The following is a 25,239-nucleotide window of genomic DNA, read 5'->3' as shown; positions in this document are numbered from 1 at the left end:
TCTACGTAGACCTCTATTTCCTTATGCATCATGTCATGGAACAACGCCACCATGGCACGTTGATAGGTTGCCCCAGCATTTTTGAGCCCGAAGGCCATCACTTTATAGCAGAACGTCCCCCATAGGGTGACGAAAGTGGTCTTCTCTACATCTTCGGGTGCCATCTTTATTTGATTATACCCCGAGAAACCGTCCATAAACGAGAAAAGGGCGAACTTAGCTGTATTATCTACCAATATATCAATGTGTGGCAGAGGAAAATTGTCTTTAGGACTGGCACGGTTTAAGTCCCGATAGTCTACACGCATTCGCACCTTGCCGTCCTTTTTCGGGACTGGGACAATGTTGGCCACCCACTCCGGGTATCGCGCCACAGCTAAGAAACCCGCATCGAACTGCTTTCTTACTTCTTCTTTGATCTTCAAAGACATCTCGGGTCTCATCCTTCGTAGATTTTGTTTAACTGGGGAAGACCCAGGATTCAAAGGCAACTTATGCTGCACAATGTCGGAGTCCAGACCGGGCATGTCTTGGTATGACCACGCAAAGACGTCTTGATATTCTTCAAGAAGGGTTATCAAGCCTTGGCGGATAGGTGTGGTCATACTAGTTCCCACTTTTACTTCTTTTTTTTCCTCTCCAGTCCCTAAGTTCACCAGTTTGGTTTCTTCTTGGTGAGGCTTCATTTCGCGTTCTTCCCGAGCAATCAACCTCTCCAACTTTGGTGAAAAGACGTCCTCTTCCTCTTCTTCGTTCATCATTTGGCTTATATCTCGGTCGAAATCGATCGTCAAACCCTCGTCATTAGGATCCTCGAAGAATCGACCCTCATATCTATACCAATCAAGACAAAAGAAACAAAAAACAAGCAAAATGATATGAGAAAAGGTGGGACTGCAAGAACAGATGAGACAAGAACTCTTTGTTTATTTAATAAGGTAGGTTTCACAAAAACAAGAGAGAAAGGAAACTATAGCCTCTAATTACATTGAATCAGCGGTATAGACCTCTGACTGGCTTATCACGCGCCAGTTCCCCACTTGGGAATCGGGATGGCATGGTTGCACGAATTTTGGCGGGTCTTGAGGGAACTCCTCTCCTACTGCGGGCACCTTTTCCTCGGACACTATTCCGGCACTCGTGAAACACTGGCTAATACAGTCGGGCCATACTCTATCCGCCAGAAGTCTTGACGGCACATTCCTCCTCCCCGGCATCCCGGGTTCATACCCCAATCCATATTTGTACGGATTTCCCTTAATATCGACTACGTCGGCATTCCTGAGGCCGTCCTTGCCTAGACCCATTCCGGGCTCAAATCCGTTCTTGAGCATAACTCGTGCCACCATTATGGCCGCGTTGGAGAGAGAAGGTAGCGACGGACTTGGTTCCAGAGAGGTGCAACTTACCACCTCGAAGGATTGGAAAGCTGTTTCCAACGATTCTTCCGCTGTTTCGACGTATGGTACAGAAGAGGGGCAGCTCACCAACATATCCTCTTCACCCGACACTATTACTAAAAGTCCACCAACTGCGAACTTTAATTTATGGTGAAGCGTCGAAGGGACCACTCCCAGCGCATGGATCCAAGGTCTTCCCAAGAGGCAGCTATAGACGGGATTTATGTCCATCACTTGAAACACCACATTGCAAGTGTGGGGGCCTATCTGAATGGGAATGTCGATCTCCCCCATCACTTCCCGCCGAGTACCATCAAAGGCTCGTACCACCATCGAGCTTGGTTTTAAACGTGATGCACTAAAAGGCAGCTTTTCCAAGGTGGTCTTTGGCATCACATTTAAACTCAATCCATTCTCGATAAGTACCTTCGCGATGACATGGTCCATGCATCTCACCGACACATGTAGAGCCTTGTTGTGTCCTCTCCCCTCAACGGGAATCTCTTCTTCCGCAAACGTGATATAATTATTGGTGGTTATATGATTAACGATGCCCTTAAAACCCTCCACTAATATATCGTGTGCTACATGGGCATCGTTGAGGACTTTTATAAACATCGCACGATGAGGCTCGAAGTTTATGAGCAGTTCAAGAAAAGAAATCCTTGATGGAGTTTTATTCAGTTGCTCGACTACCTTAAACTCGCTTTATTGGATGAGGTGAAGGAACTCATGAGCCTCTTCCAAAGTCACCGTCTTTCCTTGAAGACCCTCTTTCTTTTCAGCCCCTTTTACCACCGGAGGGTCCACTTCTCTTGAGGGGGTGGCTACGTCTGTGGGCTCTTGGACTATGGGCGCTTTCCCTTTGAAGTGCAACTCCGCCGAGTGAGGGGAAGCGAACACCCGACCACTGCGGGTTACATCACTGAGGCCGGTGATATTGGTTACCTTGGCTGACAGGGAGTCAACTTCGGTTGCAACTCTTTCTCCAAAAACGGGAGGGGTATACTTCCACGGAATGACCTTATTGCTTTGATATGCAAACGGTGTCGGCTTGGGCACTGTCCGGGGGTATATGGGCGTGGAGCCGGTCCCTTTCCTAGTAAAACATATTACTAGGGCTTTGGGGTTTGGGGGAACCTTCTTTTCTTCCGACTGCATACAAATTTGTGGTTCTTCCCTCCCTCCTTTGGACACTTCAAGCTGTCCCCAGTCCATGAGCCGCTGAAGCAATTCTTCCACCACAGGACAAGTTTCCATGTCGTGTAACTCCCCGAGGTGAAACAAACATTCGTCCCTTTCGTCTCCGCCACGGGAGACCATGCATGCCGCTTGCAGCGATTGGTAAATGAAGCGTCTAGAAGTAGCCACCTCTCCTAATCTCTTTGCCTGTGATGGCTCATCCTCTTCGATGGCGTTTACGCTAGCCCCTCCATGACTAGCTAGCGGGTTGGTTTTAACATTTGGGCTCTCCTCTTGAAACGATAGCCAGGTGGCATTAATTAGGTGTTGTACCTTATACTTGAACGGGATGCAGGAGTCAATGTTGTGTCCGGGAGCTCCACTATGGTATACACACTTGGCACCCGGGTCGTACCCCTTGGGGTATGGTGGCTGGAAGACCCTCCCAGGTATGGCCACCACCAATGATTCTCCAATAATGAAGGCCATAACTCGGAGTATGCCATGGGAATAGGAGAGAAGTTATCTTTCAGGGGTGGGCACTGTGCATTATTATAGCTCGCGCCGGGGGCTGAATTATTGACTGGCCGGGGAGTGGCTGGAGCTGTGCGTTGGGCCGGTGTTCTTTCTGCTGTGGGTGGTCCTTTTACTTGGGTGGGGAGGGAACTCCCGGCTCGGATTGAAAAGTTCGGGGGGTTAGGCTGGTATGAGCTTTGGATATTTTAGGGTGCTTTCATCCATGTTGGGGCGGTGGTGACCGCGTGGGTATCTCCTTCCTTTTTCCTCGCGCCCACCACTGGGGCTCTTCTGTTGTTGTTGGGGGCCGTGTTGGAGGCATATTCGAACTTGCCTTTTCTCAGTCTAGATTCAATTCTTTCTCCGACGAAGACGAGATCCGCAAAGTTAGCTGGCATGTAGCCTATCAGCTTTTCATAGTAGAACGTAGGCAACGTATCTACCATGATTGTGATCATCTCCCTCTCCGTCATGGGCGGGACGACTTGGGCTGCGAGATCTCTCCACCTTTGGGCATATTCTTTAATGGACTCATGTTCTCGCTTGGTCATGCTCTGAAGCTGGTTCCGATCGGGAGCCATATCCGTATTGTATTGGTACTGCCTAATGAAGGCAGTTGCCAAATCCTTCCATGACCGAATCTGAGATGCTTCCAGATTGGTATACCATGCCACTACTGCTCTGGCCAAGCTGTCTTGAAAGAAATGTACCAACAGCTTTTCGTCCGCAGAGTACGCTCCCATCTTTCGGCAATACATCCGAAGATGCCCTTTTAGACATGTCGTCCCTTTATACTTATCAAAATCTGGTACTTTGAACTTGGGAGGGATGACGATGTCCGGTACCAGACATAGGTCCGCTAAATCTGAGAACGGGTAATTGCCAAGGCCCTCTACCGCTCTTAGCCTCTCTTCAAGTGAATCAATCTTTCCCTTATCTTCTGCGAAGGGAACAGATTCTTTTACGGGTGCGGGTGAAGACGGGACATGGCAGACTATGTTTGGTTGGGGTAATTCATGGGGGGCCGGATCCTTGAGGGGAAGCGGAAGGCCTAGATGGGCATCTCCTTCATCATCTTCTTGCAGGGGGTAATCGGCATAAGGAGGAAGTTGCCCCCTGAAAGTAGGGGCTTGGCTCACATCTTCCGAAGCGGCACGGGGAGTGAAGTCGAGAGGCAAGCCATAAGGGTAAGCTCGCGGACTGTACCTCCGACCGAACACCGTTGTGTTTCTATCTCGACCCAAGTTTATGGCGGGCTGTAGCACCGGTTCCGCTTCCCTAACTGTATTGGAGGCGGTCGCCGTGGCATTATCCTCTAGAGTTTTCTGGAGTTTTAGCATGGCCTCCGTAATAGAAGCCATTTGATCTTTTAAGGCCGATAGGTCGGCCTTCATCTGCTCTTGCACGCCCTCTTCATTATCCATTTTTCTGGATCGAGTGTTATAGGGGTGCTTTTGCGCTTTCTTAGTTATGGTGAATTCCCTAAAGAAACAAACAATGGTGAGTATGCCACCAAAACATGAATATGCAAATGAATGATCGGAGCACTTGGATCCACCCCCAGATTTTTTAGATAACGTGATGAGTTCAGAACTTCTCGTTTTATAAAAAGAACAAAGCTTTCATCTAGCCAAGATTATACAAAAGTGTTACAAGAGAACCTAACGGTTTCTAATTATATGGGCCATCAAATCTATCATGTGTTGACAGTAATTGATTAGCCCATGAATTTCCTCAGGGGCTGTACACACTTCAGCGATGGCTTTTGCTTTGGCTAGCAGTCACGGGAGGTATTGACTTCCATTCAAGGTCAAGGCGAACCTATCCATCCACATAGTCGCTTCTTGATGCAATGCATCAATCACCCTCCCTCTTGCTTCTTTTTCGGCGTACGCTTGTGCAAAATCCTCTACTAGCTTTTGTTCATGGGTCACAGACTAGTTTAACTCTTCCTTGTACTGCCCTATGATAGCTAGCATGCTTTGCTCCGTGGCTTCCAAGTGTTGAGCCAAACTCCTCTTGGATCTTGCGCAAGCAGCTAATTCTTCCTTTAAGATCATGCCATGCACCCGTGACTGGTCTCTTTCCTCTCTCCGGAGCTTGAGCTCATTGTTGCTACCCCACAAAGCTCCTCGGAATTTATCTTGACCATGTTCCTCCTTGCGGGCCCTTTTGGTTTCTTGTTCAAGGGCTCTTGCAGTGGCTGCGTTTTCCTCTTGTAACTCGGTGCACTCTTTCTGGATGTGTGTAGCGGCTGACTTGAACTTTTCTTTGGCGAGTCTTGCCTTCCCTAGCTCTAATTTTAGAGCTTGGACTTCTTCATCTTCCTCCGGAGCTTCGAAGTTCTCCTCATTGATAACTTTCAACTTGGAGAACCAATCTAACCCTCGCGTATGAACTTTTAGCCATCCATGATAACCATCGATGACGCCGTTACGGATGCCCCTAAGCTCTTTGTCTTTCCTCAACGGACTTCTCCACGCCTTGTGGCCTCTTTGTATAACCTGGAGACTTTGTGCGCCTAAATCCTTCACAAGGAAAGGCGAGAGACTCTCTTCTGTTGGCGCTCCCCTCATGGGGTACCCTAACTGTCTTATGGCAAGTGCGGGATTATAGTTAATACAACCCCTCATCCCTATCAATGGAACATCAGGGTAGTCCCCACACGAGAAAAGAACTCCCTCCTTGCCTTCCTTCCATCGAGGAAACCAATTGATTGCGCTGCCTCCTATCCCAACCAAGTGTTGGTCCCAATCGACTTTTCTTTTTTCGACACACGAGCGATAACTTTGAAGTGGACACGGATGTCTTATGTCTTGTTGGAATAGGTGCGAAACCAACCACACACAGAGAGCGGGTAAGCAACAGACAATCCGTGCACTGTTTTTCTCGCACCTTCGGTCAAAGGTATCAAATAAGTCCGCCAAGATAGCCACCACTGGACTTTCCTTGCTATGGTGATATGCAAGGAAAGCATCAATTGCGGCTAAGTCCACCAAACCGTCCACGTTCAGAAAGAGGACAACCCCAAAAATCAGCAAAGCTAGTGTATCCGCAAACGGGCCCCACTTCTCTTGGCTTGCCATGTCCCTTGCCTTGCTTTCCAAGTACTTCCGCGGCAGGCCTACTACGTCGTTCCGAGTTTGCTTCATGCGATCCAACTCTTTTGCCGAATCTCCGACCACAGCTGCAATCTTACTCAAGGAGGGAAGAAACTCGGAGAACAGGTACGGTTTTCTTTCCCCAAGAGGGCATCCTAATATCTCCTCAAACTCTTCAACAGTCGGTACCATTTGGAAGTCCCCAAACGTGAAGCACCTCAACGGCTGATCATAGTAATGGGCGAGGGATATGACAGCTTCCGTAAATACCTCCGCTGCGGTCAAATCTAGAATCTTTCCGTACACTTTGCGGAAGGCTTGCCTTTGGAGAGGTCCCATCAATCGTCCCAATTCCTTGAGGCTGGTGACATCTAGACCCTTAACCTTGACTTGATAAAATCTTTTGCCGTTTTGATTTGTCCCCATCATTTACCTAAAAAAGGGATGGATCAAGACTCCGACATGAATGATGCAATGCGTATGCATGAAACAGAAAGAAAACAAAACAAAGGGGTAATTGACACGTACGAGACCGCAAAGATCCATCTTTTTAATGCTACGTTTTAGGAATCATGGCGCCCCAACGTAGTATTAAAAAGTTACATATTACTCTAAAAAAAACAAAACATCACTAGCAAAACTATAAACTAGTGCTATTTTACCAAAAAATGCATGAGAACAAAATGGCACGGAGCATGTTTGCTCTTTGCCCCTATTTGGGAACCTATAGGACAATATCTAGGGGTCTCTAATAACTACCCCCAACCATTCATAACTCACGTGGCTGTTTTCTAGAGGTATCATCACTCAAAATAATAATATTGTGGCGGTATGGAATACCAGCGACAACATATTATAAAGAGAGAAAGCTCTAGACGAGGTTTCACTATTATCAAGCAAGTCGGAGACCTAGCATGATGATAGATTCACCTCCACTCCTTAGATTCCCATGAACCTGGGTATAGGGCCCCTTTTTTACTCAAACCCATGGGTGCTTAGAATACAATGTAAAGAATGCGAAATAGACAACAATTATTTACATTTGACATAGTTCAACAAGTGCACACACAAAGTTTCACAATTCCACAATTCCTTAAAATAGGCCTAACTCACAAAACTCCCCCAGTGGAGTCGCCAACTGTCGCAACATGCCCTTTTGCAGGCGTGCGAGGCAAGGCTCACGGGTGCGCTTTCCAAAGGAGGAAAGATGCGCGGAGTCGCCACCAACGTTTATTTGTGGAAAACGTCAGAAAAAACCGAAGGAAACCGGTCAAAACGAAAATTCTAAGTTCGGGAGTTGTATTTACGTTTGAGGAAGGTATTAGCACCTCTCACGTTTGTCTCAAAGAACAACAACCTACTTTTTAGAATTGTGAATTCGTGTTATCTTACCTTTTATTTCTTTTTATTTTTTTGAGGTCGACAAAAGCGGGGCTTTTGCTCCTACGTACCCTCCATCGAAGAGGAAATCAAACCTACGTAGTTCTTTTCTTAAGAGTGAATCAAGCGATTCTTTTTACTTGAAAGGGGATCATTTTAAGGCGTTGGACCTTAAAAATGATCCATTTAACTTGATAAGGCAAACTGAGATGATAAACTTTCAAACCCTTTTTAGTGACTTTTTTGTGGACGAGCTTGACTAGGCGAATTGATTTTAGCCTTAGTTTCACTTTAGTTATTAGTCAATTCGATTAAGAATGAGAAATCCCAAAGAGAAAACGTCCGATTGATTTTTTTCGCTTCATTTTACTAAAAGGTATTTTTTTATTATCATATTATTATTTTACCTCTTTTTTTATTTCCAATGTGGTTACAGCACGACCGAACGGTCGGAATTCATTTTAACAGAAATTAACGGATATTACAAATCAAATGATCGGTGGAAATTTATTTTATTTTTTGATTAGGCGAGAAATGACTTAAATAAATGACTGAAGCACGTCAAAAGGGGGTACGGAAAGTAAATGAAAACAAGAATAAAAGTACATGAAACAAATGGGGACCACCACGGGTACATAGAATGAATTGAAAAGCTTGGTTTGGGGTACTTACCAGTTGAAGATCGAAGAAAACAAAGAACAAACGGTGAATGTCGAAGAACGGTTGAAAATCATCGCGTAATTACCCACGGAAACGTTACGGAAGCGCCTCGGCTTGGATTTTTTTCACAGAAACAATTTTCCTCAGCAATTTTAAGAGAATACGAAGTGCCAAGAAGGCTGAACCCCTTTCCTCTTCACTCCTCCTCCTATTTATAGCAAAATAGGGGAGGAGCTTGCCACCCAGCTCGCCCAGGCGAGCATGGTTGCTTCCTCCAGAAGCAACCACCTTTTGGAGGAAAAAACTGGAAGGCCCAAGTGGGCCTAATTGCTATTTACACCCCGCTTTTTACTAAATGCACCCCCCTTTTACTTTTTTGGCGATTCTTTTTCCGTAACGTTACGAAACTTTACGAATTTTGTAATGATACTTATTTTCTTTTCGTAAGGTTATGAATCCTTACGGATCATGTATTTACTCTTTTTTATCTTTCGAAGAAGTTACGAAACTCACGGATTGCGCAACAATACTTCCTTTTAATTTCCGACGCGTCTCGGGACTTCACATATTGTGCAACAAAGGGTGCCAGGTATCTCGAAGCGGCCAATCAAAGGTTGCATGCCATCAAGTAATAACCCCCGGACGAAATTAGGGTATGACAGACTTGAATCAGGAGGGAGAGGCCCTGACGGACTCTTCAGAGTCTAAGCCTTGGGGGCAAATACACCCGGTTTGAGTGCTCCCTATGATTTTACCTAGTGAGAGTGACCTGACTTACTAGTGTGTGGTTTGTTTTGTCATGTACTCCTAAGCGCCCAACGAGGTTTTTCACTGACATGGTACCACATTGCATATAGGATTAAGTCTTAGTGTATCGATTGTGTATTGATTGATTTAGTGATATTGTGTTTTGATCCTTGAGTACGTGAATGATGTGAAAATGAATAAGACATGTTATGTTGTGATGTGATGTTATGCGACAAAGTGGTGGAATGACGTGAGCTATGTTTTAGTAAGTTGTATTTCATTTATATGATATGTATATCTACATGTTGTCTTGTTTCTCTCTATTATTTAGAAATGTGATAACTCACTCCCTGTGTGTTGTTTGTGTTTGGATCCTGTGATGATCTCGAACTTTGTGTTCGTGAAAGCAGATGACTAGGTGAATTGCTTTAAGGAACCTTGTGCTAAAGGACATCAGGACACAATGCTCTGATAGGATGTGACATTGGGGCATAAATTTTGTTTGATTGCATGATGTTTGGAGCCAAAAATGTTTCTGACCAGTTTTATTTGGTAATAGTGAAGTGAATGTGAGCCTTTTACCCTTTTGAAATGCTTTTATTAAAATGTGTTTTAAAAACTTTTAATTAATTCCGATTTCTTATTCCTTTTATTATTAGTACATATATGTGTAGGGTAGAGGGTGTCACATAATCATCAGTCATTTTTTATATGGAAAAGAAATAGATGATGAACTTAATTTGAATATAACTAACTAACAATGCATGTAAATGAAACTGCTTTTGATTTGAATTTAAAAATGAGTGCACTCTCAACTACTACTCTTTATACTTCCAAAGTATTTAAATTTGATTTTGTTGTTCAAACTAGAATGTTAAATCACAAATAAACTGAGCAATAGTTTCCTGAGGGAGAGAGAGAGAGAGAACAAATAACAAGGCCACTTGCTCCGTTAAGAACACATGACAAAAGGTACTTCCTAGTTCCATTTCTTGCTTCTCATTTTTATGTTGAATTTTCTATGCCTAACGAATATTTGTTAATCTTTTGTGCATTATGATGATGCATTCTTCTTTTTGTTGAGTGAAGTTTCCTCTTTTGACATTAGGCCTTAGATAATTCATCCATCTCAATCAACAATTTTCCCCACATCTTGCTAGACCTAAAAATTAATGCACAAAATAATTAATAAAATTTTTCTGCCATAATTATATTAAATCCTCGCTAATTAATTGGATTAGTTAGTTAATTTTGACAAGTGTTCAAGTATATATTTACCTGCAAACCTAGGAAGTTGAGATTAGGTCATTAGAACTCTCACTATATAAAGGAACTTTAACCCAAGAGCAGTTTTACAAAACATTTCATGTTCCTTTTTCTCTGACTCTCAAGAACTCTAACAAAACAACTAGAGGAGGAGCTCTAGAGAGCACCAAAAACACCATCATTGCTAATGGAGAATGCTTGAGCAACTACATCGAGGTAAGGGATGAGCTACTCACGCTTAGGGATTAGAATGAACATGTGTAGGGATCCCTAAATGATCAATTTTTGGGTTATTTTGGGTTATTTTATGAAATTCAATTATGTTCTTATGTTTTTAATCACAGATTGATTGTGTTTGACGGACCAATTGGTGTCCCAATGCGAAATTGTTGTGAAATTGATAGGTTCTTGTGTTGAGTGTGAACCTTGGAAATTGAGACTTTTTATAATTAGCGTGAATTGATAGAGTTTCTCTTGTTTGTATAAACCTGAGTTTTTATTTTTCCTTTCCAAATCCTTTTGATTTTTAAATTTACATATATCTTTTTTTGTCACGAATACTCAATTTTTGACACTTTATAGAGTGAACACGTGAAAATTAATTATGTGGCAATACTTTCTTTGCACTTGATATATTGGTCTTTCAATCTTGTTGATTTTTTTCCTTCTTTCTAAAATTTCCTGCATTGTATACATGTACATATATCAATACTTTTATTTCACAAGATTTTGGTTTCCTTCTACATATGTGATTTATCATAGAATATGTTTATTATATATATATATATATATATATATATATATATATATATATATATATATATATATATATATATATATATACTTAATACATTTGCTATTTTATATATATATATATATGTTGGAATAATTAAGAAGGGGGGGTTGAATTAATTATTAACGTGTCTTGACTAATTAAAAATTTATCCTTCCTAATGTTACTAGATTCAATTAGGTTTTTACTACTATGTTATGAGAAAGTAAAAAACAGAAACAATAACTTAGACAAAAGTAAAGCGGAAATAAAAAGTGCACAGCGGAAAAGTAAAAAGCGTAGGGAAGAAGAAAGCAAACACAAGTTTTATACTGGTTCGACAATGACCCGTGCCTACATCCAGTCCTCAAGCAACCTCTTGAGATTTCCTTTCCTTGTAAAAATCATTTACAAGCAAAGAGCCACAAAGGATGTACCTTCCCTTGTTCTCTTTGATCAACCAAGTAGATGTACCCTCTACTTGAAGCGAACCACAAAGGATGTACCCTCCCTTGTGTTCACTATTACAACCAAGAAGCTACCTGCTTCTTACACAAAATTCTCAAACGTTCAGTTCTTTGAATTCAGTATTTGGGCAAAGAATTCTCAAACGGTTAGTTCTTTGAATTCTTTTGGCAAGAGGGAGAAGGAAAGAAGAATAAGAGAAAAATAGAAGGATAGAACAGTTTTTGTTTTTGCAGAATTTTCCTTTCTTCAAGGAAAGATTGAACAAAAACTTAGAATGAATTTGGCAAAGGTTTTGCAAGAGAAAAGCAGTGGAAAGTTCTGTGTAATCATATGTGTTTTTATGTGTTATTGTGTATTTAAAATGCGTGCCAAGGTCTTATATTTATAGAACCTTGATACCTTTTGAGAAAACCATGTTAAGAGTTATAACTCTTAACATTTTCTTCAAAAACATTCACTAGTAATCGATTACCATAATGATGTAATCGATTACACAATGTATTTTATGAAAAGTTGTGACTCTTCACAATTGGATTTGAATTCCAATGCTCAGATTCACTTGTAATCGATTACTAATATAGTCTAATCGATTACACTATTTGAAAATCATTTTGGAACATTGCAAAGCATTGAAACCAGTTTGAAAACCATCTTGGTTACTGGTAATCAATTACTACCAAATGGTAATCGATTACCAAAGAGTAAAAACTCTGGTAACTTAGAAGATTTCAGAAAATCCATTTTAAAACAAAAAGTGTGCTATTTGATGTTTTTTAAAAAAAATACTTTTTACTACCTATTTTGACTTGGCTTGATGCTTCTTGATTTCTTCATTTGATTCTTGAATCTTTGAGTGGAATCTTGAATGCTTGATTCTTTAATCTTGAAACATCTCTTTGAGCTTTGGCATCATCAAAACATCTTGGTGAATCATTATGGTAGCTTTGCTTCCACAATATATATATATATATATATATATATATATATATATATATATATATATATATATAATGCGTTTATTATTTATTGTTATTATTTAAATATGTTTATCTAATGATATGTTGGTTATATGTTGTTATGATTTTTTTATATATATTTAATATTACATGTATTTATATAGTGACGTATTATATATATTTGCTACATGTAAATATATTTAAAAGCTTTCAAGTTAGATATATTTTATTATTATAATACATGTTTATCTATTTGTTAATTATATTTTGTAGTTAGTTAATTTGTGGGATGTTAAATTATGGACATGGGATATGGTTGTGAATAAGTGAGTGTTATATAATAACCCAACTTGTGTTTACCTTGAGAAAAGTTTTTATGTGTGAAGTGTTAAAAGGAAAGTGTAGGATTCCAAGTTATGAACCTGAAGTGTTAAATTGTAGTGCAATGTGTTAAATGTGCTTGAAAACAAGTGTAAGATTGTGAGTATTGTATAATTCATGAGCTGTGTGTGTGTACAAAAAAAAAATTATTTTAAGGGTTGGACCTGAATGAGGAAGGTGAGACCCTAATGGATTCTTCATAGTCTAGGCCTTGAGGGTAAATACACTGGATTTGAGTGTTCCTTTAAGCCTATGTTGATCCCATATGGTTGAAGCATTCTCACAAAATAGAGTGACCCTGACTGGTCACCTTATCATTTTACTTAGTGAGAGTAACCTGACATAGTCATTGTGTGGTGTGTCTTGTTATGCACTACTAAGCACCCTGGTGTTGTTTTTCACTGACATGGTACCACATTACATATAGGCCTGAATCTTAGTATAATTGTTGAATAACGCTTGTGAATTGTTTATTATAAAATTGGTGAGTGTTGTTACGTATTGAATCGAGTGTGTGATTCATGTGTAATGTGATTGGTGATTGAAAAATGAATTTTAAATGATAAAGTAGTGAAGTGACATGGATTGTATTAAGTTGAGCTATGTTATAAATATTTGTATAATGTATTTTGCTTATGTCTTTGTTTTTCTGTATTTTATTTAGAAATGTGATAACTCACTCCCGATGTGTGTTTGTGTTTGGACTGATTGCCATTTTTTTTTAGGTGAGCCACCCCATGATGATGATCATGCTGGAGATGGAAAGGTTTAGCCTTTCTCAAGAAAATGCTCTGATAGATGTGACATTGGGGCATGGGGCTTTTATTCCACATGTTATAATTCCATGAACAGTGTAGTTGTTTTATGATGTCCGCTGTTAGTTGAATTTCATTTCATAAATTGGGTCGATCATGTTTTGTCACAAGAAGGGGTTCTCACATTGAGTACCTTTCTATATTCTTCTGGAGTCCAAGTACCTTTCCTCATTCCACTTTTTTCACAAGAAGGGGTTCTCACATTGAGTTTTTCAATACTAGTATACAATTGTATTTTATATTACGTATTTTATATTCCTTTAAAAACTATATCTTTATAATAATTTTATATTACGTGTTTCATGTTCAATACTAATATATATGAATTTAATGGATGGCACTTTATGTCATGTTAACTTTCTATATTCTTCTGGAGTCCTAGTACCTTTCCTCATTCCACTTTTGTCACAAGAAGGGGTTCTCACATTGAGTTTTTCAATACTAGTATACAATTGTATTTTATATTACGTGTTTTATATTCCTTTAAAAACTATATCTTTATAATAATTTTATATTATGTGTTTCATGTTCAATACTAATATATATGAATTTAATGGATGGCACTTTATGTCATGTTAGCAAATTGACATAATTTTTTGTTTTTCTTGGTGAATACATAATCTTGTTATTATTGTTCTTAATCTTGTTTAGTATAACTTATTATTCTTAATTCTATTTAGTATAACTTGTAATTATTTTTAATTTTGTTTAATATAATTGTTTTTAATCTTATTTAGTATAACTTTGTTTAGGTCTATTTCATTAGGCTTTAGGAAAGGTTAATATTCAAGGATATTTTCCTATTCTGGGTGAAGAAGTTAGATTTTCTTTGGACCTTGCTAGTTTGGAATTTGGATTGCATTCTTTTTATTAGGAAATGATCCCTGAGGTTGATCAATAGTTTTACAACATTGCCCATAATTATTAATTAAAATTACTTATGCTTGTGTCATTTATATGATTATGGGTGTAGTAGCATGGTATCATAACATTCATTTTGTTAAGGAACCAACCCATAATTGGGAATTGGAGTGATTCAATCACCTAATCTCTCATTATATGAACAGAAATATATTGTTTTGAACAACTAAGGGTTAGTAAGAGTGCATTTTTCAAGCTTTGTAGAATTTTACAAGAGGGTGGTGGATTAGTAAAAACAAGAATTGTTCCTATAACTGAAGTGGTAGCAATGTTTTTACATATCCTTGCTCGCAACCTTAAGTATAGAATTGTGCATTTGGATTATTACAGATCTAAAGAAACAATAAGTAAGAAATTCAATAATGTCTTGAGAGCTGTAATGAAAGTGAGCAAGGACTATTTGAAGTTTCATACATATAACCTAGAAGGTTCAGAAGCAATTAAATGGAGTTGGTTTGAGGTAAGTTTATCAATAGTTAGGCTAGATTAACTAACTATAAACATTTTTCACAAACTAAATATAATAATAAACTTGTGTTGTTTACAGAATTGTGTTGGAGCACTTGATGGGACACATTTCGGTGTTAGTTTCTCCTAAAGATAGGCCTAGATATCGTAATAGAATAAGTTATGTCTCTACAAATGTCTTAGCAGGTTGTGGGCCAAATTTAAGGTTTCTTTATGTGTTGCTAGGGTTGGAAGGTGTTGGATCAAGTGGCCTCAGAATAATTAAGAAGAGGGGGTTGAATTAATTATTCCTAAACCTTTACTAATTAAAAATTTACTCTTCTAAGGCTTTTACTATGTTGTTAAGAGAATAAGGAGTAGAAGAGAAACTTAACAAAAAGTAAAAGTAGAAATTAAATGAATAGTGGAAAGTAAAAGAGTAGGGAAGAAGGAGACAAACACACAATAGTTTTTATACTGGTTCGGCAACAACCCGTGCCTACATCCAGTCCCCAAGCGACCTGCGGTCCTTGAGATTTCTTTCAACCTTGTAAAAATCCTTTTACAAGCAAAGATCCACAAGGGATGTACCCTCCCTTGTTCTTTTTGAACCTAGTGGATTTACCCTCCACTAGAACTGATCCACAAGAGATGTACCCTCTCTTGTTCTCAGTCAAACCCAAGTAGATGTACCCTCTACTTATACCACAAAGGATGTACCCTCCAATGTGTTAAGACAAAGATCTCAGGCGTTTAAACCTTTGATACTTTGTGAATGGGGATACAAAAGAATTCTCAGGCGGTTAGTCCTTTGAACAATTTCATATAAGGGGATGGGAAGAATCAAAAGAATTCTCAGACTGTGTCATTTTGAATTCTTTGACAAGGGAGAAGGGAGACACAAAAGAATTCAGGCGGTTAGTCCTTTGTTCTTTTGGAAAAGGGAGAAGAGAGACACAAAAAGAATTCAGGCGGTTTGTCCTTGGCGAATTATTTTTGGTAAAGGGAGAAGGGAATGAAAGGATGAATAGCACAAGTTTTCAAGGTTTGGAAAACCAGAAAACTTCATAAAGCTTTTGGTACAAAGAAGAAGAAGAAGTTCAAAGAGATTCAAGGTTTGTAAAGGATTGATTGAATTAGTGTAAAAGTGTGAAGGAATTAATTGATTTAAAATGAAAAACAAAGCCTTGCTTTTATAGTCTCTTCATGTCTGATCAAGAAGACCATTTAGAAGAGTTATAACTTTTAGAAAAACTTAAAACCAATTTGAAAAAGTCAAAAACCTTTTGAAGAGTTACATTTTTTTATTTACTCAAAAACAGTCACTGGTAATCGATTACCAAATAAGTGTAATCGATTACACAAAGCTTTTGTGTGAAAGGATGTGACTCTTCACATTTGTCAAAAACTCATGTGCTATTCAAAGTTTTGAAAAACTTTTTAATACTTATCTTGATTGAGTATTTTCTTCATTCTTGAATCTTAAGTCTTGAATCTTGATCTTGATTCTTGAGACCTTGAACTTTGAATCTTGATTCTTGTCTCTAGACTTTCTTCTTCACTCTTGAATTCTTCTTGATTCTTATCTTGAACTCTTGGATTGTTCTTGATTGATCTTTGATTTACTTGAGTTGTTCTTTGATTGATCTTTGAGCATTTTTTGTCATCACCTTTGTCATCATCTTTTGTTATCATCATTGTTATCATCAAAACACTTTTGAATCACCTTTGATTCACCGTGAAGCTTTGCTTCTACAGAAGGGTCTCTTGGAGATTCTTGAGTATTACGAGATGCTTTATGTCGTCAAAATAAACTTGAAATTTTAGAAGCAAGCTTCATGATGAATCAAGATTGATTCAAAGATGTTTTGATGATAACAAAGATGATGACAAAGGTGATGACAAAAAACTCAAAGGTCAATCAAAGAATGAGTTCAAGATGTTCAAGATAGAATCAAGAACACTTCAAGATTCAAGAGGAAAGTTGAAGAAGATAGAATCAAGAACACTTCAAGATTCAAGAGGAAAGTTGATTTCAAGAATCAAGAATCAAGATTCAAGATTCAAGAATCAAGAGAAGGCTTAATCAAGATAAGTATGAAAAGGTTTTATCAAAAACTGAGTAGCACATGGATTTTTCTCAAAACATGTTTACCAAAGAGTTTTTACTCTCTAGTAATCGGTTACCAGATTATTGTAATCGATTACCAGTAGCAAAATGAATTTGAAAAAGTTTTCAAATGAATTTACAACGTTCCAATTGATTTCAAAAAAGCTGTAATCGATTACAATGTTTTGGTAATCGATTACCAGTGCCTTTGAACATTGAAATTCAAATTCAAATGTGAAGAGTCACATCCTTTCACATTGGTAATCGATTACCAGTGATTGTTTATGAGTAAATCAAAATATGTAACTCTTCAAATGTTTTTTGACTTTTTCAAATTGGTTTTAAGTTTTTCTAAAAGTTATAACTCTTTTAAATGGTCCTCTTGACCAGACATGAAGAGTCTATAAAAGCAAGGTTTTGTTTTGCATTTTCAATGAATCTTTCTAACAATCCAATCAATCTATTGCAATCCTTTACAAGTCTTGAATCTCTTTGAACTTCTTCTTCTTCTTTGTGCCAAAAGCTTTCCAAAGTTTTCTGGTTTTCTAAACCTTGAAAACTTGTGCTATTCATTCATTTCATCTCTTCTCCCTTTGCCAAAAAGAATTCGCCAAGGACTAACCGCCTGAATTCTTTTTGTGTCTCTCTTCTTCCTTTTCCAAAAGAACGAAGGACTAACCGCCTGAATTCTTTTGTGTCTCCCTTCTCCCTTGTCAAAGAATTCAAAATGACACAGTCTGAGAATTCTTTTGATTCTTCCCTTTCCTTTATACAAAAGTTTTCAAAGGACTAACCGCCTGAGAATTTTTTTGTATCCCTATTCACAAAGTATCAAAGGTTTAACCGCCTGAGATCTTTGTCTTAACACATTGGAGGTTACATCCTTTGTGGTACAAGTAGAGGGTACATCTACTTGGGTTTGACTGAGAACAAGAGAGGGTACATCTCTTGTGGATCAGTTCTAGTGGAGGGTACATCCACTAGGTTCAAAAAGAACAAGGGAGGGTACATACCTTGTGGATCTTTTCTTGTAAAAGGATTTTTACAAGGTTGAAAGAAATCTCAAGGACCGCAAGTCGCTTGGGGACTGGATGTAGGCACGGGTTGTTGCCGAATTTTCTTCTTTTCTTGCATTCATCTTCTTCTTCCGCAACTTCTTCTTTTCATCTTCTTCTTTCGCAACTTCTTCGCATTCATCTTCTTCCATTCGGCTTTCTATTCTTCCTCAAGGTGCTTGGCATTCCTCTTCTCTTTCGCAAGATGCTTGGCATTCCTCTTCTTTTCCGCAAGGTGCTTGGCATTCCTCTTCTTTTCCGCAAGGTGCTTGGCATTCCTCTTCTTCCGCAAGGTGCCTCGTGTTCGTCTTCAGCGCCACTGTCCCTGTTCATCTTCTTCCTTGGCCATTTTCACCTGCGTTTCGTTCGTTCTTCTCTGGCGTCGAGGTTAGTTTCATTTTCTTTTCCTTTAATGGCTTTTTCCATTGATTATGGTTGTAGGGTAGAGGACTTAGAGCTTAGGTGCTTCCATGGAATGGCGTTAAGGTGCTTCCATGGAATACGAAAGAAGTTTGTCTTACAGAATAACTTCTTCCGTAAGTGTAAGTTCTTCCATAAGTGGAATACGGAACAACTTACTCTTACAGAAGAACTTCTTCCGTAAGAAGAAGTTCTTCCGTAAACACTTATGGAAGAAGTTCTTTGGTGTATTTACGGAAGAACTTCTTCTGTAAACTCATACGGAAGAAGTTCTTCCGTATGTACATTTGACTTTTTTTTAATAATTTAGTTAATTTTTTAAAAATTTTAATTGTATTTGTTTGTTTTGTATGTTTTGTTATTTAATGAAAAAAATATGTATGATTACATGGTGTATGAAATGAATATTGATGTTTAATATATTTGCATGAGAATAGTATATATTAGGTAACATTTATGTTTTAGATGTTTAAAATATTTGCACCAAAATAGAAATTAAGGTTAATGGCTAGGGTTTAGTTAAGGGCCTAGGACTGACTATGTGGTTAAGGCGTAGGGCGTAGGGCTTAGGGGGTATAGGAGTGTTTATGTTAGGATTAGGGTTGAGTGTAGGGATTATTTAAGATGTTAGGGTTTAATATATACAATGGTATGTAGTTAGGGTTGGTTGTTAGGTTTTAGTTTAGTGGTTAGGGGTGGCATTAGGGTTTGGTGTGGGGCTTAGGGTTTAATATATGTTGTGGTATGTTGTTGGTAGGTTGTTTTAGAAATGGTAGATCTGTAAAGGGGTAGGGTTGGTGGTTAGGGTTTATTCTAGTGCGAGCTTGGGGTTAGGGTTAGGGTTTAGGGTTTATTTTAGTGGTTTAGGGTTTTTCATTAGGGTTTAATATTTATGTTGGTATGTTATTGAGAGTTTTAGTTGTTAGGTTGTATTTTATTTGTTAGGGTTTAGGTTGTGGTTTAGGTGTAGGGTTAGGTTGTAATATATACATATGGTGGTATGCTTACTGAGGCTTGGGTTAGGGCTGAGGCTTGGGTTTAGTTTAGTTGGTTGGGAATTTTTTAGTTGATAGGGTTGAGCATAGGGTTAGTGTACTGATTAGGATTTACGTTAGGGGTTAGTTTACTGATTAGGATTTAGCATAGGGTTTAGTTTTTAGGGTTTAGCTTATGTAGTGCATAGGCAGTAGTGTTTAGGGTTTAGACGTACTTATTATGGGTATATGATAAGGAAAGAAAAAAAAAATAAGTCATTCAATTTAATTTGGGTAATTTTCAACCTCAACATTTTTTTAATGAGGTGTTTAAGGTAGTGTGATTAGGGTTATAATGTAGGGCTGATGACTTAGGGTTATGTAGGTTTATAAATATATGAATATTGAATTTGACCAAAAAAAAACATGTTCATCATGATTTGTAGATCATGGTTAGAATGAGAGGTTTACGTCGTTCATTAGGTAGGGGTATAGGCAGAGCCTGGGGTGGACAGGATGAGCATCATTCAGATGATGTTCCCCGACGGAGTAGGCCTACCGCATTCGTCCATAGGCAATGGTACGTGAGGACGTTGCTGATATGACTAAGGATGATTCTCAGATGACTGAGGATGTTCCTCCGATGACTATGGACGTACCTGCATCTGGTGTAGAGGGCTTAGTTGCTGATGATTTTGCTGCGGGATCAATTGCTGATGATGCTAAGGGATTCCCTAGTGGGCCACGTGACCTATCAGTGCTAACTTCCTTTCCTAATCATGTTGCACATAGCATATGGACTTGAGAGGTATTATAATTTTTAAGTAAAGTTAATTGTTAATTATTTGTTATTGTTCAGTTGTTTGTGATAATAAATTTTTGATATACTATTATTTGGAATGATGTGTTCTTCAATTCAGGAACGTCCTGACTTGAAGTTGGCCTCCCACAGTAGGAAGGTAGAGAAAATTGGGAGGCCAACGCCTGAGATCGAAGGGCTAGTCGCTGCCACAGGATTAAGCCCTTTGATCGGGTGCTCAGTAGTCACCGGCGATTCGGGACTTATATATGCGCTTGTGGAGAGGTGGCACGGGGAGACCAGCAGCTTCCACCTTCCAGTAGGAGAGCTGACGATCACACTGGATGATGTGTCATCACTCCTATATCTGTCGATCACAGGTGCCTTGCACAACTTCAAGCCTCTAGTTGTGGAGGAGACGGTCATCTTGTTGATGGAGTTGCTCGAGGTCTCGGGTAAGGAGGCTAGAGCTGAGACTGCACAGGCGCGTGGGGAATATGTATGCCTGTCGTGGGTATAGGATATCTATTTGAGTAGATGCGAGGCCCGACGGTGGATTGTAGCAGCTCGTGCTTATCTCCTCCACTTGGTTGGTTGCACTCTTTTCGCTAACAAGAGTGCAACACATGTCCATGTAGTGCATCTGGAGGCTTTTCAAGACCTGGGTGAGAGTGGGAGGTATGCCTAGGGAGCTGCCGCGCTAGTGCATATGTATGACCAGTTAAATGAAGCTTCTTAGAGTAGTAGACGACTGTTTGTTGGGTACATTACTTTATTACAGGTAAATTTTGTGTTTGTAATACGTTAAATTGGATTATGATGCTAATATGTTTTTTTTATGTGTATTTGACATTGATCTTATGGTCATATGATGTTTCTAGTGCTAGATATATGAGCACTTTCCTAGTGTTCATGACTGCATCACTGACGATGTATACGATGAGACATCCACACGTGCCTGCCGGTGGCTTATGACGAAGGCTTATATCAAGGGATTACGAGCAGCGGCGTACCAGACACGTTTGGATGCTTTGACGATCACTAACGTGTCCTGGATGCCCTATGGTGACCACCAAGGAGTTAGGAGGTTTGAGCTCATTTCGTGCTTCCAGGGTCAGGTTAGATGGGGTCCTATTATGGTCACAGTTCGACTAGATAGGGTGGTAGGATAGTTCAGGTACATTTAGACCATTCCTCCACCGCCTGTTAGTGCCTCCTTGTCATATGAGGATATCGACGACAAGTGAATGCATTACAAGGACCATATAGCCAATGCGGGTGAGATTTTTGTTGTGCCTAGGCAGGTATCAGCAGATTACATGGAGTGGTTCTTCCGGATATCTCATTTGTTCGTCACACCTACACAGGCAGGTGATGAGCCCAGACATCCACCTGCGCCACAACATGAGGAATACGTCGAGCCAGGTATCCCAGAGGTTCCAGTGGGAGCAGACGTTGGACCATCACAGGCACCTGCAGTGGTAAGATTAGTTGCTTTAATGTTTTATTTTATAAATTTTGGATTATTTTAAATGTTGCAATAATTGTGTTTTTATGAATGTCATAGGATGGTTGTGAAGCGATCGCAGAAAGGTTAGAGCATGTGCTCAACCTAAGGATGGTCACTGAAGGCACAGAGTTACATGAGATCGTGGAAGATTGCCTCAGGATCGCTAGGGGGGTGACAACTTAAATGGAAATGTTAGGGCACGACGAGGATGGCACACAGATCATTGATAGATCATTTTATGTCTTGTATTTGACAACATTTTTGTATTTGTTACATTATTTTGGCTATAACTTTTATTGAAATTATTTGTTACATTATTTTATTTTTTGTGCACTCTATATGACACACCTTCTAGAATTTATAAAATTAATAAATAATAATATGATGATCAAATTATCTTAAAAAGAAATATAAAAAATTTAACGTAAAAAATTATACAATAGAAATAAAATAAAAAAAGGTGTATTATTCTAACTTGTAAGTAATTTAAGATTATAGTAATTTAAAATAAAAAAATTACATATGTTTCATTGCAACTTTGAAAGAATTATAGTAATTATTATGTATTTGTGAATGCTAAAATTTAATATTGTCAACTAGTAAATTTACATATGTTTCAGTTGTAGTACAATACATATTTATTCATATTTCTATTTTTGTGGTTCCTTCCGATGAAATTCTCGTTAAGCGTTAAACTATCCTTGAGATGAAATTGACTTTGTCAAGTAAATATTTAGAAAACACATTCTAATCCGCATTGAATCATGGGTAAACCAAATAGTGGAAATTATTACTGAACAGGTACTGAACAAATAGTGAACAACTTATCGAATTCAAACATTACATTCACTTCAATATGCTGGAAAGAAATAAAATTTGCATGAAAAACTCGGAAATAAAACTTGCATTCAATCCTGTAGCGATGTAGCCAGGTCGTCTTCCATTTCCATAACCTGGTTAGTAAAAACAACTAAAATTTCTATTGGCCCAAATTGTTTCCAATAGTTAGACTGTACTAAGACCTTCAGCACGTCATTGTTAGTTTTCAGCTCAATAATTTCAAATTTGATAACTTTGTCTGAATACTCAAAATGACCTAGTTTTCGAAAAAACAATCGTCTTACCGTTTGTGATTCATGAATTCCATGAAGGGGAATCCCTTGAGGTGTAACTTGCTTTATCAAATCCTTCAGTTCATCGATGGTACACCATGAAGGAATGTCAAATTTTTTTGGATTCTTTTCTGTGAACACGTAACCTACAAAATTGTTTTGGTGTGGCATGTTCCACCTCTTGTTGTAATACAGAAGCACATCATGAGTAGGGGTCATAGTGCCTTCAAGTAAGTTTAATATTTCATTTGGTGTTCTACCAATGGTGCATAATAACTCAATCAGACCAACACACGAAAATTGAGGATTACACATTAACATTGTGTTGACATCATCATCATTTTTCAATTGCATACATTGAAAGTGAATTTGGTTACCTGTATCTATGAATGGCTGCCGGTAGTAAATTTCATCCAAAAATTGTTTGTCGGTTAACTGAAGGGTATTGTGTATTCTGGTTTTTAGGGTTGCAAAATCACAAGTGTTTGGTACTCGAATGGCTACTGGAGTGGAAGTTTGAAAGTAAACAATTGTCTAACTACTAGTTTCTCCTAAAAATGTCATACTTTGTTATAAGAATTGGGAGAGAACGTCTGATTTTTTAGCGTGTTGCCGTGTCTCATATATATAGATGGTTTTCACCAACATTGCTTCAGTTTTTTTTTAAAAAAAAATAGAGACACATGCAGATGTTTCGTGTTTGTGTTTTCAACTAAACCAATGTGGTGTCATGTCAAGCTATCAATGTGTTGTCAAGTCATTCAATGTCGTATCACACTCAAACTTTAATACGCATGCACTTGACTATGTGTTGTCAATTCTGACAATGATGTATCATACATGCGTAATTGATTTTAGTTGTACCAACTAATTTATTTCTTAATGCAACAATTACTTAATAATTAAGGATAAACGTCTGACAACAAATTATATCGCATAATGAATAAAATTAGGATAAAATCAGTCTTCATTTAGGTTGACATAGTCTCTTTTCAACACCTTTAAGCTATTGCACTGTTTCATTCTACTAATATATGGAGTTGGCCACTGCTTTGACAGAGGCTGACAATTCATAGACCACAACAATGCGAGAGGCGGTAAAGGACAACGGTCTTTCAAATAAACCTATTGTACGTGAACAAACATTATTAACTCAAATGAATAGAATGATTGCATAAATCTAAAAATGAGACTAACTATATTCAATGTACCCGAACAATATGATTTCCAAACACGTGATTGACACATATCATGCGGTGCACAGAAGAATCTGGTGGTGGTTGACTTCTAAGAGGAAAAAATGTCATGCTTTGTTGTCGGGACAATGGTACAAGGATTACATTATACCTTAATGCAATGACATATCCCATCTCTGTTATATCCATCCACTTGTCGACACTAACCTTAATCAAACAAACAAATACATGTAAGTTATTTAAAGTTTGTTCTTAAAAAAAATATAACCTGAACAACATACCTTGGAAAACCCATCAACAAGTAGGGACAACCTTAATTCTTCATATCTCTCTGTGCCACCAAAGAGGTTGATGTAGTCATGCGACCATTTGCCAAGTTCTTTAATCAATTTGTTGCGCACCAATGACCAAGAATCTTCGCCTATACCTAATAAACTGGCAATGGACCGATATCCACAGTTACCGTCTGATTTCACATCCACAATGTCGTGAATGAAACTCTGTATAAATGGCTCAAATTGATCCAACATCAGGATGATCCTTGTTGGCTTTGGTGGCTTCGATGGGTCAGAAGATGATGCACTACGTTTCACTGAAGAGTTGCTGCTCTGAACAAAATGAAAAACATCAACATACTCCCAATAAGACGGATCACGCTTTGTGGATCTTTTGCTTCTGTTCATCGATTTCTTCGATGCTCCTTTAGTGTTGACCTTTGATGGAGGAGGAGACATAGAGTTTTGATCAGGGTATACAATTTCTCGAAGTTTACTCTTGAGAGTAACTTTACCACCAACATCAAGTTCCTCAAATCTTTTAGATATGGTCTCGATCTCTTCCTTGATGGTGACTTCGGCCTCACACAACCCTTGGTCTGAAAAACTAAGTCTCCTCCAAAACATATGGATTGAATCGAGTGGGATGCTACCAACAGCATACCTAGATAGCTCACATGCACAAGGAAGACCGTGCGTGCTTCTCATCATACAACCACAAGAAGAAGGATTGTTGCTAGCATAATGTGCACTCTTAAACTTAGGAGCAATCTCAT

At 38.7% G+C, this 25,239-nt stretch overlaps 1 protein-coding gene across 1 annotated transcript; it reads left to right on the top strand.

The window, feature by feature from the left end:
- Positions 1–20,148: 20,148 nt before the first annotated feature.
- On the top strand, positions 20,149–22,063 carry LOC114374621. Its single transcript, XM_028332317.1, has 5 exons — positions 20,149–20,328; positions 20,492–20,869; positions 21,258–21,488; positions 21,675–21,851; positions 21,938–22,063. Exons 1-5 carry the CDS (start codon positions 20,149–20,151, stop codon positions 22,061–22,063), a joined length of 1,092 nt encoding a protein of 363 aa, XP_028188118.1.
- The last annotated feature ends 3,176 nt before the right edge of the window (positions 22,064–25,239 follow it).

Source organism: Glycine soja, chromosome 1 (assembly GCF_004193775.1).
Source record: "Glycine soja cultivar W05 chromosome 1, ASM419377v2, whole genome shotgun sequence".
Classification (NCBI taxonomy): domain Eukaryota; kingdom Viridiplantae; phylum Streptophyta; class Magnoliopsida; order Fabales; family Fabaceae; genus Glycine; species Glycine soja.
Note: the sequence above shows the minus strand (reverse complement) of the source record. Positions and strands in the feature narration are given on the sequence as shown.

Coding starts and splice junctions, on each gene's coding strand:
- LOC114374621 (XM_028332317.1), top strand. CDS start 20,149: ATGGTACGTGAGGACGTTGCTGATATGACTAAGGATGATTCTCAGATG. Junction 20,870..21,257: donor CACAGGCGCGTGGGGAATAT/GTATGCCTGTCG, acceptor TTCTAGTGCTAG/ATATATGAGCACTTTCCTAG. Junction 21,852..21,937: donor CATCACAGGCACCTGCAGTG/GTAAGATTAGTT, acceptor TGAATGTCATAG/GATGGTTGTGAAGCGATCGC.